The sequence below is a fragment of the Paramormyrops kingsleyae genome, chromosome 19, assembly GCF_048594095.1.
Source record: "Paramormyrops kingsleyae isolate MSU_618 chromosome 19, PKINGS_0.4, whole genome shotgun sequence".
In the NCBI taxonomy this organism is placed as follows: domain Eukaryota; kingdom Metazoa; phylum Chordata; class Actinopteri; order Osteoglossiformes; family Mormyridae; genus Paramormyrops; species Paramormyrops kingsleyae.
This window is the reverse complement of record NC_132815.1, coordinates 8,705,190-8,720,900: the sequence shown is the minus strand read 5'-3', so window position 1 is coordinate 8,720,900 and position 15,711 is coordinate 8,705,190. Positions and strand designations below refer to the sequence as shown.

General features: G+C 45.3%; 1 protein-coding gene across 1 annotated transcript; it reads left to right on the top strand.

Annotated features, from left to right (window-relative positions):
• The first annotated feature begins 164 nt into the window (after positions 1–164).
• On the top strand, positions 165–15,159 carry trim54 (tripartite motif containing 54). The gene is made up of 9 exons (XM_023831579.2): positions 165–537; positions 3,480–3,652; positions 5,350–5,521; positions 6,861–6,956; positions 8,294–8,527; positions 10,937–10,959; positions 11,301–11,425; positions 11,519–11,612; positions 13,861–15,159. Exons 1-8 carry the CDS (start codon positions 370–372, stop codon positions 11,590–11,592), a joined length of 1,065 nt encoding a protein of 354 aa, XP_023687347.2. The 5' UTR covers positions 165–369; the 3' UTR covers positions 11,593–11,612; positions 13,861–15,159.
• Positions 15,160–15,711: the final 552 nt, after the last annotated feature.

The window sequence follows — 15,711 nt, the reverse complement described above, 5'->3', positions numbered from 1 at the left end:
ATCGTGTAATTTTTAGTGTCTTCTGTCACTAGCCTGCAGCGGCCCCCAACCCATTAATTGGCTTTGGGGGGGGGGGGGGAGGAATCTCACCAACTGTTCTACTCAACTCACTGGTGTTCATCGTACTTATCATATTTCAAGAGGTAAAAATAGAGGAGGGGACAGTGCGGGGCTCTGTTGGTGTGCCACTGGCCAAGGAGGCGCCGTCTGAGCTGGAGGGTTTGCACAGTAACCCAACCCAGAACAAACCCGGAGTTAAAGTTACCAGCCGGTGGCTTGGTGAGTGAGGCTCGGGCTGAGGGACTGCGGGCGACTGAGAGGGTGGCTCTCCGAGAGCGGGGCTCCGCGGGCACGGCGGGGGACGGAACGATGAACTTCCCACTGGGCCGCAAGCTGCTTCCGGGTGAGACCGGCCCCAACGAGAGCCTGGAGAAGCAGCTGATCTGCCCCATCTGCTTGGAGATGTTCACCAAGCCGGTGGTGATCCTGCCCTGCCAGCACAACCTGTGCCGGAAGTGTGCCAACGACGTCTTCCAGGTGGGCACCGTCTGTCCCCTACACCCCCTCCACAGCGGAGCAGGGTCAGTGCTGGTCAGACTCGCTTGCCAGCTCTACTTAGCAATATTGAGCATGGTCTGCTAGTCGGCTGCAGTCTGTATCAGAGCTTATGTGGTCTATTGATTCCCGTATAATGATTATTCCAGCCTTTCCCCAGGGGTGGGGGCTGGGTTGGGGTGAGGTTTAGCAGTTTTTCAGCACCTGAAAGACAACCGGGACGAAGATGCAGCTACAGCAGTGTGGGCAGCCAATTACAGGAGCCGAGTAAGCCGTTCCCCCAAGCACTGAGCGTCGTGTAGGGCTAGAAACATGGGAATAAAACAAACAAGCATTTGTGGTGTTGGTGTTTCGTTTCGAGAAGTTGCTGTAATCAGATCTTTGGGTGTGTTTGGAGGAAAGCCCCTACCCCAAGCAGCTGGCAGTAGTGGGCTTTATTCTGGTCATGTGACCTCGTAACCGCGTGAAATTTGCTTGTATAACCAGCCATATCCCTGAAGGATGAAAACACAAAGACGAGACCTGTGTTTAGAAATTTTCCGCTGCACAGTGGTGTCCCAGGGACCGTATACTACTATGAAAATGTACAGCTGTAAAAATGATGGTTTTCTGATAAGACCAAAGGATGTCAGATGTACTAAGTTTTTCAAAGAATGGAGATGTAAAGATGAAGATGCAGAATCTCACCCATTTACTTTGCCTCTCTTCACCTTTGGATTGGACTAGTCTTTAGCTACTTTCCTGCTTTGGGGCTGTAAAGATTTTTGTTCCACAAATGCTGCTTTCTTTAGATAAGGAGCATCTGGGGAAAGCACTCTGTCTCTGTGGGCATATTTAAGTTTCTTATAGATTTAGAATATGTTACTGTTTAATACTAGGTAATGCTTACCAAACTAACTACTGGGCCTACTTACTGAATGAATGTTGATTATTAATGGTGTACATTTATAGGCTGTGCACTGACGTGTGTTTCTTTTGACCCTTCAGTAGCACCATGACCTCATACCTTATCGAAACTGCCCGCTCTCTCCATGTGTGGAATTGCCTGTTTCTCCTGGCAATCTGGATTCCTCCCACAGTCCGAAACCTTATGGTTAGGTGGACTGGTGTCTTTGAATCACTCATAGAATCGCTCTGTCTCTGTATGCGTCCACCATATGATGAGCTGCCTTGTGCGCTGTGGAATCGGCTCCAAGCTGCACTGGATCCTGCACTGGATCATGCACTGGATACCCACTTATGGCAGACGGGAGGGTTAAAGTAAGGTCAGCACCGATCTTGCCTATTTGAGGCCCCTTTGCCAAGTCGGTGCCCCCTTCAGACTGTTGACATGTTGCCACAGCCCTTGTCTTGTCTGGTCGGCGCCCCTCACTAAGTCGGCATCCCCATTGTGTAGTGGGCGCCCCCTCCAAGCACTAGCTAAGGTGGAGATCCCCCCCTTTCCTAGTCTCCTATTACTGAGTTGATGCCCCCATTGCTATGACTTTTGTATTGACTGTTGATTGTCGTGACGGATATTTGATACCAGCTTCTGCCACACCAAACAAAAACGTGTGAACTCAACATGTGCAGATGTTAACTCTGGGAACTATTTCCAAGACACGCAAGAAAGAAAATTTGAGATTAAACTCCCATCAGTCGACTGTGGCAACAAAAGGAAGTGCCTCTGTAACTATCTGAGATACAGTTTCACTAGCTCCCACAGTGGAGTGTAATTTTCAAAATAAAGAGCAAACATAAAGAATCACTTCCGGCAATAATACATGACAATGTAAAACAGTTACTTTAAGTATATCAGGCCTATTAATTTCCATAAACAATTCGTTCATTCAGAGCATCACATGGTAACCCGCTCGGTACAATGCCATTTCCCCACCAGGCATCCAGCTATCCGAAAGTTTTTAAGTCTTCCTCTTCGATCTAACTTGTCAGTCCTACAGGTCTAAATATCTCAGCTCATAATATTCTCCCATTGGGGTGTCAAATGTAACGCATGCCGGAACGAAAAGAAGGCGGTGTGACTTTTTAAAATGAACTTTGACAGCCCAATATGCTTTTTTTTTTTTTTTTTAACTAGCCAGCGGGCTAGTGCTCGTTTTTTTTACTCGCCTTTGCCTCAGGCTAGTGGGGGAGTTTAATTCCCAGCCATGTGTGTAAATCTTTTGTATGAAGAATAGCTCTATTAATGGAAAAAACAGATGTGAAAACAACACTCAAATTATTGAGTGCATTTATTCCGAACTGTCCAATATCCTGGAGGTGGCCACGCAAAAAATGTGTGAATATTAGTGTCAAGTGATGTGAAAAAAATCCATTGATTTAATTTGATTTGGATCTTGGTTATATCAGAGCATATATGTTCTTTTGACTAATCCAAGAGCATAATCAGGAGCATGTCCAGACCTGGGTCCCATCTACGTGTGACGTTCGCCTTCTTTGTTAAAGTTCCCCTTCTGTGTTAGAAATTGCCGCCGGGCCGCTGGCAGCTGCTGCTCCGCTCTTGGCTCGGCACTGCCACCCTGGAAACTGGAAATGGCGCGCGGGATCATCGCGATCTCCAGTGAGCGAGCAGTGAGCGAGATTAAGTGCGCCTCCAGTCACCGCCTGGATTTACCCACTTCCCATTGGCTGTGTTTTTCGGTATTACACCGGGCAGTGATTTTCAGAAGGTTGTAATTCCGCCAACCCACCATCGCTACACATGAGACACAGCTCTTCTGTGATATTGTATTATGTATAAAATTTTATTTTTCAGTTCCAATTTATTTGCGTAACGCTGTTCAGGTGAGATTCCAATGCAGGACAGAGCAGTTAATTGTTTTGTTGACAGCGGACCCTTCTGTGACTATAATCATCTCCGGCCTATAGGGACTTTATTGCTCCAGGGTGGGCTTGTTCATCTCCGTCCCTCTGTCCCACTGTAGGCCTCCAACCCGCTGTGGCAATCACGGGGGTCTGCCGCCGTGTCTGCGGGGGGGCGATTTCGCTGTCCGTCATGCCGACACGAGGTGGTTTTGGACCGTCACGGCATCTTCGGATTACAGCGCAACCTGCTGGTGGAGAACATCATCGACATCTACAAGCAGGAGTCTGCCACGTGAGAGTGCCCCCCCCCCGAAGCGTCAAACCCTCACACGCTTTATGAATCGTGGTTTTCATCGCATTATCTAACGCGCACGAGTCTAGCAACTCAATCATAGAGCCGTTTTGGTGATAGCGGGACTGCGTGGCAAGTAAATAAAGTCAGGAAACGAAACCACACTCTCACTATGACTCCCACCCTGAAACGAAGAACTATATATAATCTGGACACTTTATCCCTTGGAGTAAACATTGAGTCATAGCTCCTTGCAGCACAGCCTGGGAAAAGTACAGGTATTAGAGTATGTGCATTAAGTCACCATATGGGATAATATGGCTCTTTTTTTTGTGTGTGTGTGTGTGTGTGTGTGTGTGTGTGTATATATATATATACTTAAAAGTATGTAATATAAGCGCACACAAATACAAAGTGCCGGGTAAAACTGTAAAATGCATTTTCCAAGTGATTCTGCCGTGGGTTTGAATCTGAAACCTGTCCTAGCATCGGACACAAGGCATGAGATCACCCTGGATGGGCTGCTTTGCGTTATCAAGCAGGTGTACCTAATAAAGTAATCCTTGAATGTAGCGAGAGAGCAAAAATATGCATAGAAACAATTTATTCTTAACGTACCCTGGTCTGCAAATTCTGCGGTTAAAATAATGTGTCTTTGTCACTTTGCAAGGACTGTGTGCTGATCCCAAACCAGCAGGAAAATCACAGAGCAGTGAGAAGCAAACCAGACTGGCCTATCGCTCCTAGTTACTCTCTGTGCTGATACACAAAGTCCCGTGTGTTAAGAAGGGTCAGCTATGTTCCTCCAAGATTGTGAAATAAAGCATCTGAATTTTCTGTTTTAATTTGTCCATGCTATTACTGTAGCATTTAGGGCTAGTTTGCACTAGGTGGCGCTCTTACGTAATATTTTGTCATAGGGGAGCGTTTAAAGAGACATGCTACGATTTTAAAACATATTTTCCCCTGCTCTCATCACTTAAAGTCATAAAAATGGCATCAGTGTGAGTATTTTTCATACTGGACACGTAACAGCTATTTGAACAAGTTTTTATGAATCAGTTAAATAAGCCCTATGCAACTGACCTTTTATATGTTATGAAATGTTGACTCAGAGTAGTAACCTACTTTGGAAAAGGGCACTGAATGACAGCATTGGTTCACACTGATGGCAATGGCTGTATCACTCCTGAGACAACTGCTGGCTTAGGGCTAGCTCCTGTTCACGGTGGTATGTATCTGTTTGGGAAAGGTGTTTCTCTCTGGTCACCTACAGACCAGTGTGCGCTGTAGGTGCATTAGCAGGCAAAGAGTGTCAACACGAGGATGATGATTTGGCTCCCTGATTTGGAATCAATGAAAAGGAGACTTTAGAGTGGCCTTGGGAATAACATTGGGCAGATACGGTACCAGTCAAAAGTTTAGACACACCAAGCCGCCTTTGAAAGATAGTGATAGCGTGTTGCATCACATGACCTGGCCACCTGACCTGACCGGATCTAAGTATCTGTTATATTGGGGGCAGTCTGACATCTGTAAATGATTTCCTATTATCAGCCCATATTTAGACGTGTGATTTCTTTTCTAAAAGGACTGGGGAACCGTGTTTGTGTCCCAGGTGCTGGAGGCTTTGATTGTAGTTACAGAGCTCTAATCTGCTGTCCATCACCGAGACCCCCCCCCTTGTCGTCTCGCAGGCCGGTCCGACCCAAGTCTGAGCTGCAGGTCATGTGCGAAGAGCATGAGGATGAGAAGATCAACATCTACTGCCTGAGCTGCGAGACTCCCACCTGCTCCATGTGCAAGGTCTTCGGGCCCCACCGAGACTGCGAGGTAGCCCCGCTGCAGGTCGTCTATGATAGGCAGAAGGTAAGATGGGGTGAGATCCGGCCTATTCCCAGCTTGGCCATGTCTGCCAACATTTAATGAAAGTGAGGTGTGCATTCTCAGAAGCGTGGCATTTAACCGCCGTCTCCGAGGATACGACACATCCCCTCCAAATTCATAATCGGAATTAAACGGTAGCTCTATACTGTGCCTGCTACCCTTCCTTTATCAGCCAATTAAGGGAATAAGCTCATTACCCACGAACTGGAGAATTGCGCCCCCTGTTGGTGAGTGTTTTATTGCAGTGGTTAACTCTGCTGGAGGCTAAGCTCAATAAATGGAAACTTAATCCGCAGAAATCGGCTGTTTGTTGGGTTCTCTGCCTGCTGCCCTTCCTTTATCAACCAATTAAGAAAATAAGCTCATTACCCAGGAACTGTAGAATTGCGCCTCCTACTGGTGAGTATCACAGTGCAGTGGTTAACTACACTGGACGCTAAACTCAATAAACGTTAACATAACCCTCAGAAACTGTCTGTCTGTTAGATATTAGTGTACCCAGTGGGGGTGTTGACTCCATGAGGATCTCAGACTCACAGCTGCCCTGGCCCCATAGCAGGGGTCAACATTCCAAATCCATGCCCCTGTCCTCCCACGGAAGTGAGTGACTCAGGTCTTGAGTTGCTTTGTTGCGGTGGGTTAAATGCACTGCAGATGCTATAATGCAGTCACCCATCGTCCTCCTGCTATCCGGATATCCGAGCACATGGCTGGGCATTGTGTGGCTCGCTCTGACACACTGGTGTGGATGGCGCTGTGCCCTGGGTCCAGCTTCTGTGGAGCTCGCCGCTGGTGCTGCCCAAACGGCCACATGAGTGGACACTGAGTAACGCCAGCCCCATCCTTCATGCTCCGGTTTGGCCACATGCCATCCGTGCTGTTATGAGTAATGGGTCACCTTTCCCGGAGCTGTAATCTGGCTCTCTTCCTTTAAATACTGGAATGATATCAGCTTCCTACACATTATTGGATTCTTCCCTTCCCAGCCAATAGTTAGACATGATGAGTTTCATCTTTTGCTGAATTCACGGTATAATTTTTCACTTTCAAAGCATTTAAACAGTCTGTATAGGAACTGTATAACGTCAATACCACTACACTCTTTGATTTGCCAAGTTCTCGCTTTGCCAAGTTCTCCACAGACATGGGCTATGAATGGGGATTTACCCATAATGCACCTGTATGCTTTTTCACTGAATTACTAGCATTTAAAGTGAACCTTTGAGGCTATTAAGCACATTTCTCAAGGTGTGTAGAAGCACTTTGAGGTCGGCTAGTAGCCCCCCCACCGCCTCACAGTATGCGTGTCGCTGTGCCGCAGACGGAGCTGGGTGACAGGATTGCCATGTTGGTGGCTGGGAATGACAGAATCCAGGCCGTCATCACACAGCTGGAGGGCACTGGCAGGACCATCGCGGTGAGCAGCACCACAGTGACTCGGGAGCCCTAGCAATTAGAGAACCAGAATTGTCACCAAAAGTTTGCAGGTTCACATCCCAGGAGGAAAAAAAGAAAATCATTGTTAACTCAGAAATGGTTCCATAAATATATCCAGCCGAGTAGTATGAATCAATTTGTATTAAAATGTCTGTTAAAAATGTATAATTTTAATGGTAATAAGAATCAAATTTACTAGTGTTAACCTGCTATGAATTAAAGGGACATGGTGCTTAAAGAAATTAACTTGCAGAAACCTGAAGGTTATTGGTTCAGTCCCGAGCACGGTGCATCCATAAAACATGCAGCAATTTGGTAATTAAGCAATTAGATAATGGGACAAACTTCAGTCAGGCATCAATGACTTTTTTATGTAGTCCTTCAGTCTAATGTTTCATACAGTCTGCATGGCTACTGAATTAGTTCAGAGTTGGGGCCAGATTATAAAAATTATGTTAATCATAGGGCCGCAGAGAACTTTTTTCTGACGTAGCTTAAAAAGCACAACCTGTCCTTTTGAGTTTTAGTTACCTTCGTAAGTGCAGAGGGGTTAAAATCGTCAGCAATTACATAAATAGATTTGGGTTCCAAAGTAATTTATTATTTACTATCTCATATCTGTAAAGTTTTCAAACAAGGAACACGCCAAGTGAAGAGTTTGTGCCAAAGTTAGGCTGGGTCATTCCTGAATCTCAGATAATTTCTCATTATGCAGTAAACACATAGGCTTTATTCCAACTGGAACAAATATCTTTGGATCCAATTACTATTAAATTGCTGCATTGACATTTCTCTTTTTTTACTGTGGAAAGTGACATTTTGGCATAAGAATCGAGTACCTAAGCCAGCCAATCAAGATGTGGGTAGAATTAGCCAAGAAGAGAGCCTGGAAAAGCTTGTGGCAGCTAGCATCAGCTTGAGTCTGTTGTAATGTTTTGGGTGACTGTAATTGGCTGTTGTTATGTTTTGGGTGACTGTAATTGGCTGTTGACACATTTTGGGTGGGACAAATAGGAATAATTGACATGTTACAGGCCTGATCATCTGAAATAATTTTAATTAGTTGGCAAGAACCAATTGACGAGCTCCACATTAAAGACATGATTGTGGATACAAGGAATTGCTTCTGCAGTGTAGTACAGTGTCATTTTTTTGTGGCATAAGACCTGTAATTATTTTCAGAACATTGCACTAAAACACCGTACATTACACCGGTGATCTTCCGTGCAAGGTTCCTCCTTAAGAGAGGCAACCGCTTCAGGGTGAGTGTTGTTTTCTGGGAAATCTTTGACCCCGGCCTGCTTCTTGCTACCACAGGAGAATGGCCGACGGCAGAAGGAGCAACTGTGCGCCAGGTTCGACGTGCTCTATGACGTGCTGGAGCAGCGCAAGAAGGAGCTGGTAGAGTGTGTCAGCCGTGAGCAGGACAGCAAACTGGGCCGCGTACGCACTCTCATCCGGCACCACGGCGACCACCTGGAGAGCACTGCCAAGCTGGTGGAGGCCGCTATCCAGTCCATGGAGGAGCCGCAGATGGCTGTCTTCCTGCAGGTGTGTTCTGCACAGACAGTCCTCACCCAACCTGTCAGCGTACTGTGCACCGGCCACTCTATTGTCCCCCAGAGGGCGCCAAAGCGCCTATTGGGTTTTTAGCATTTTCCTGTTACTCCAACAAAAACAATAAGTACAGTTGGCCCTCTGTATCTATAGGGGATTGGTTTCAGGCTCCCTGTGCATGCCAAAATCCACATATGCTCAAATCCCTAATATAAAGTTGTATTTGCACATAACCTACGTACATCCTCCCATATTCTTAAAATTATTCTAGATTACTTAGAATACCGAATACAATGTAAATGTGTATTGTTTATGAAAAAATACAAGAAAAAGTCCTTATGAAAAAGTCTCACACACACACGCACATTTGCGTTTGTAATTATATCTTTGTGGGGACTCTCAATTAATTTATATGGTGAAAACTCTAATCCCAACATGACAACCTTAATCCCTACCCAGCCCAAACCTTAACCACAAGTAATCAAACAAACAATTAGACTTTTGGCATTTTTAGTTTTTTGATTGCTTTGGCAGAAGACCTAAAATATGGTCCCCACAACGTCAAAATAATGTAATGTAACAATGTAATATAAACATAATACACACACACACACTGTGTTAACACTCATCAACACCTAAAATTACACATCACTTCATTCACGTGGATTCAGCGTAGTGCTCAGCGGGCAGCAAATTCAAGTTTTGCTTTTTGGAACTTTCTGGAATTTTTCTCCCCCAAAGATTTTCGATCAGCAGTTGGTTGAATCTGCAGATGCGGAACCTGTGGACATGGAGAGTGGACTGTACAAACAAATACAATAACACAACAAAATGCAAACAAAAACAATGCAGCAGAGTGCAGACAAAAACAGTCTGGATCACATCACAACATCATAACATCACAAACAAAAATAAGTGCAACAAACAGTAAGGGCAATAACTGATATGCAAAAACATGGGGTAACACTGAACTGACTTATGATTGGTTTTGGTAGTTCCCAGTGGGGGGGGGGGGGTTGCTGAGGAGCTGGATAACTTTCAAGAAGAAGCTTTGGTGATGGCTAGCAGTGGTGATGGAAGTTTGGAGGAGAGGTGACTGCTGCAGTGAGTGAGGTCTTGCCAGATCTCTACTTCACCCTGGCAGTGAAGAAGTTTTATGTAGATAGTAGCTGAGAGCCAAAGATCTTCTCAGCGGAGCGGGCCACCTGCTGTGGCCTAGTCTTGGAGAGGGAGGAGGTGGAGGGGAACCAGCCAGTAACAGAGGATGGGATATAAGGAGTTTCCTGGGCTGGTAGAGAAGAACGATCTCTGTTGGGCTTTCCTAATGATGGAGCTGATGTTAATGTCCTACCTCAAGCTATTGCTAATGGTGGTCTCCAGAGATTTCATTGACCCCTAACTACAGACACGGTCTCTTTGGTTTGCTAGGGAAGGCAGGCAGGAAGATGTCTATAGAAGTCCGCTACCATGTCTACTGTCTTGATCATGTTGAGCTCAAGGTTGTTTTATGAGCTAAAGTTTCACCTTTAGACACACCTTTAAATGGTAGCTCGTTGTTTGTCTTTTTTATTAGTTAGCATTCATGAACTAGGTGGTAAAGTTCTTTTTATCTGGATTTTTAACCTAAATTGGGGGATGTCTGTACCGGCAAAAAACTTTAAAATCACTTGCTCTTGGAAAATAGTTTGATATTCTGATGGTCTAAGAACAGAACGTATTTGTATATTTATTTAGATTTCAACCTAAATCAGTGTACAGACAGCTGAAATACAGGCACTTAGGTCAACATGGTCTGAATAATAATTTGAACAACAATTCAATCAAGGCTAATTGAGAGCTCAGCTGGAGCAACAGCAGCAGGTGGAGTGGCCAGACCAGGATTAAGAAATCACAAAGTTATTTAGCACCATGCTGTTAAACCCTAGGATGGAAAGTGCTGTTTGACCCTCTAGCAGTCCAAGTGGGTGTAGTAAGGTCAGAACTGCCACGTATCTGGAGAGAGTGATACTGGGAAAGCCGGTCCCAGACTAAAAACAACACCAGATCGCAGGGTGGAGTTCTCAGCAGCCGCCCATTCAGGTCGCCCTTCCTGCCCGGGCCAGGTCCCTCCACACCGGCCATTCCTGGGTGAGTTACCACACCTTCTGTAGAACGAAAGCAGCGCTAATTCGAACCCTCCCTGGGCTGGCGGCCAGTTCACATGAAGCTTCTCCCTGCCACACAGGAGGTGGTCACACCCTTGTATTTGGTCTATCCTCCCCTCCCCCAACACACAGAAATACTGCATCAGGATGCTTTTCTGTCAATGGGGGTGATTTTGGGGGTCAGAGTGTAACAGACACACGGGCGACTGCAGAAAAAAACGCAACCTGATTCTGCTTTTTGCTTTCCTTTGTTCGACAGAACGCCAAGGAGCTTTTTAAGAAGTAAGATCTTTTCCCTCTATTACCCTGTATGTCTCTCACACGGCCCTGCAAGCATTTCTTTAGTGGCATTTGCATGAAAGACTCCTCACTTTACTTTGCTTTCTTTACTAATGCCGTACTTCCAGTTATTTCGGCACCGTGGTCTCACTACTGGATTCACTTAGTAAAGATGTGAAAGACGATGAGTTTGAAAGAACCTAACACTGGAATTTACTCCAGAAGGAATTTTTGTCTTTGTACAAAATTCTCCAAAGTCAGTGAGCGTTCTGTAGTGGGCCATGCGGACAGCGCCCCCTCCTGACCTGGATGGAGACCTGACCGCGGTACTGTGCCCTGGGTAGGATCACGGATGCTGCCTTGGGCTCTGACGTCGAGCAAACCGAACCCGGCTATGAGAGCATGGCGCGTTTTGTCATTGACGCCGACCCCATTGTCAGTGTTCTGCGGGCCATTAACTTCCAAACAGGTAGGTGGTTTGGCTGCCATCCTGGTCCCGCCCCCATCTTGATCTGGAAGTGAAACCCATCAGTCTTCAAAACACTGACTCTGTCTCTTTTAGCCCCTGTGGATGAGGAAGGGGAAGAAAGCTTGGAAGATCAGACTGGCCGAGAGAAGGAGCCTAGGGTCCAGTAGGGCCCGACTCTGATCAATGGGTCAGTATATTCCCATAATCCCTTTCACTTCACCTTTTCTAGTCCTTTCTTCAGCCTGCTGTACTCAGCATCCCCTGTCGCTATTCCCTGTAGCTTCCTGTGATGTGATGCATGCCTTACACCCTGCTCTCTGCATTAGCATTGTCTTCCGGAGAGTCTCCCTTTGGCGTGATTGAGCTGTTTTCCTGGCCTTGCTGCGCCTGCCCCTCCAGGCCTCTGTAATGAGCTCCTCAGTCCTAAAGCTAATGGCTACCGCGGGGAGCGCTGGAGGAGACAGCTGCATCCGCTGCCGCACACTGACGCGAGCTGCGCCTCCGATCCGTCAGCCGCTTACCGGTGCTTAGGGAAGTCTGTCTGTTGGTTGTTTTTTTTCCTTCTTCTTATGGACATGCATCTCTCCGAAGCTCGATACACCAACAGAATTCAGCAGGAGCTCAGGATCCCCGATGGGAGCAAATATGATGATTAAGCTGCAGAAATTTCATTCTGACATTTTTGTTTTTCTGAGCATGTCCCCCATTTCTCTCTCTCTCTCTCTCTCTCCCCCCCCCCTCCACTCTCAGTCCAGGTGGAAGTGGAAACTTCCAATAAATGGACTCATCCGGAGAGCCGGTGATTTCTACTCGCATGTCCTCCATTCAGCCTGGCTGTTGAAGGCCCTGTCCATCTTGCAGTGCCCTCTGTTGCACTTAACCTTCTCCGATTTTCAGGCCGCCATCTCCATCCCGCCGTGGATCCTTCTTCGAGGTGTTTCTCCAAACCTCATGGCTTCCTTCTCACGTGGCCCTTCCTCCATATCCCACTGAGACCCAAAGATGCCATCTCACATCCCTTATTTAGTCAAACTGTACTGCTCTCCTCTTCAGCCTTTGCCCTTATCTGGATATTAATTCTAAGACAGCTACATTTTTGCAAATGGTACTTGTCAGAGCTCGGATGATGGTTACAGAAGGGCTACAACTTGCGTCATAGATACCATTTGTTAAAAAAAATAAAAAATCCAGGATTTGGTTCTAGATCAACTTGGAACAAGTAATTTCCTTTAGTCAGTAGCATTACATTAGTAAAGAGAAAAAAATGTGAAGTGAAGTGAACTGAGGAAGGGGGAAGCTGTGTCATCTTATATCATATACTGTATGGAATCCACTTAAACTGAAAGGCTCATATAATAATACCCCATATTTTTAAAAAACAGAGATGCAAGATGCAATTGTCATCTTTCCAGTATTCACTTTCAGAGTCAGAAAATGAAGGCAATTTTCATTCTGGGATGGAGACCCGTGTGTTTGAGTGTGAGAGAGGTCCTGCGCTCAGTCTCCTTTCCAAAAGTGAGGCGGCCAACCGCACACTGACATTCCAGGATGATATACGTCGAACTGGCAGAGCCCCATGTGCCTGTTTTGCCACCACTTGCTTGCCGCTGCCGCATTGCATCCTGGGAGCTCATTTGTCACGACTTCCAAAGAACCAGGATGCGACAGTTGATGGGGGAGGGATCTGTAGGGCAATGCCTCTAGCTTCTCATTAGCTTATTGCAGCCCCTCAAACCGCTACCAAGCGATGTAGCCGTTGGGATATATCATCTTCTGAGTCACCACGGTCGCCCTGGGCACTGACCTTGTCACTCTGGCCGAGATCCGCTGACTGATGGGCAACAGGAGGGAGCGCAGTAACGAAATACGGCTCCTTCGTTATTGATAGGAGGCCTCTATCAGAATGCCGAAAGCAGCGAGGACAGACGCAAGCGTCACCCAACTACAGATGGAGATGGATCACCGCTGGGTGTGAGCATGACGGTTTGACGCACGGCGCCCTCGAATACGGGCTGCCCATCGATAACGGAATCGGGGGTGGGGTTGGTGTGACGGCTGCATGCGTAACATCTCCACTATGAGCCGGTGTGGCGGCCCGGGGAGCGGAGGTCTCATCTCGCACGCGCCGATGAAGTCACACATCGCCGTTACTTTGCGTTTAGTCACAATCGCTGGGAATCCTTTCACTGCTGCATTTTGCAGCAGTTATTGCTGTGTGTGAAAAGGGGGCGATTTACGTAACCAGCTCAAGAACAAACCATTCTTTTTCCCTCTTTGCAAGTGGAGAGTCAAGGCCCCTATTTGCCGGCAAACACAAACCTGGTCATCACTATTTTTGTTTAACTTTATAAATAGATTCGGTCCAGTGGGAACTGGAGTTGTTGTGACTCCTTTCTTATTTCTGGGCTTAATTCATGTTTATTGTTCCCCCGCAGGTTTTTTTTTCCAGGGAAGCTTCAAAGGGGACTTTAAAGAAGGTTTGGCCTGGTCCCCTACGCACATTGAAGAACTGAGTGTGACTTTTCTCTCTGCACATCAGTATTGTAGCACCAGTTATATACCATACACAGACGAGGACAAAAATGTGTCGAGGCACTTCTGATTATTTGAAGCCCCTTATCAGGTCCATCTTGCCCACTCACTCAAGACTGATTGTCTTTCTCCTGGAAGAATGATCTCAACTATGGAGGTGTAGTGAGAAATGTACAATAACATGTAGACCAGAATGGAAAACAGAAAATCTGTTATGATTCTTTTTATTCTGGCTTCATGTTTTAGTTCATCTTGATATTACATTCATGTAACTTTGCATGTCAGTATCTTGGAGAAACAGATTTCCTTTCTAAAGGGACAGTGAAGGTAGATCTACGTTGGTCTCACAGACCATTGATAAGGCATGTAGGATTCATGTAGGTCATTAGTAATTAGGGTGTGTGTCCCTCCTTAACCTGCAGGTGGTCAGGTGTAAAGGTACTTATTTGAAAAATCCGCTTTCATTTTCTTGAAAGGCTTCATAGAATTTAGGACAAAGGCCTTCCGGAATGTCAGAACACTGAACAGTGGGGTCAGTCAGATGTACTTCCAGTGAAAAACACTCATCTTTATCCTCAAATGACTGGTACGCTAACAAGGGATGACTTTCTTTGAGTTTGGTATTTCTCATTTTACAGTCACAGGATAAAGACTTTTATATAATCTAGAAACATTTACTCAGTGATTGCTTGCCTACTTTGCAAGGTTTGACTTGAAGTATGAATAGATTTGTAGACTTAAAAAAGCTGATTATTTTCCTAATATCCTATATAGTGTACAGAACACTAATACTTAATGAATGTTGTTATGACTGTGCATTGTAATGAACTACTTACTCATTAATGGGACTCCATCAATAAGATGTGTTAGTGGGTTGTACAGGCCACTGTGTGGACATCTACAAGCACTGTTGTATAATCTTTTACATCATATAAGCCAACGTGTCAGAGTTGAACATGATGTTGGGTTTTTTTTTAACACCCCCCAGAAAGAAAACAAGCAGATGACATGAGTATATCCTATATTTAACAAGCATAATTCTTTCCTTTATTACAGTGCCCCAACTTAAAAGATTTTGACAGAATCAGCAGACATGTTAAGATTTTTTTATTACAAAATACAGCTGGAAAATCTTTCATTACTGCTACACCAACCGCTCGTGTCACTATTTGAACCGTGATTAAATACTACTGAAGATGAAATGAATAGTATGTTGTTTTGTCTAAATCTGAGATGTAGGGATTTGAGCTTCATGCGGTCTCGAACCCCCTGCTACACCTAATATGGTATATTTATGTTATTGAAGGGTTTTTTTTTTTTTGGTGGCTGCATCACATTGAACCACTGCCTCTGCAACCAGTGAGTATGTAAACGTTTTACTCTCAGTGTCACCTGTTCAGTGTTATTTATAACATGGATTTTACTCAGTGTCACCTGTTCAGTGTTATTTATAACATGGATTTATTCAAGTATTCAGTACTGATGCAAGGTCAGCAGTTATCGTGTTAAAATCTCAGGTACCGGATTAAATAACACGATGCTGAAATTGCATGAAACGTCCCAGTTAACACAATGCCTAACTAAAAGGAAAAAAAAAAAGTTTGTACTTTCATAAACGTTCCAGAATCACATACTTTGAGGAATTGAATAGCCTACTCGAATTATTTCCAGATTTTTGCATTTATTATAAACATTCCAGCAGCGCAAAAAATTGAAAAAATCCGACCAGATATTTACCGATATAACCAAAAATA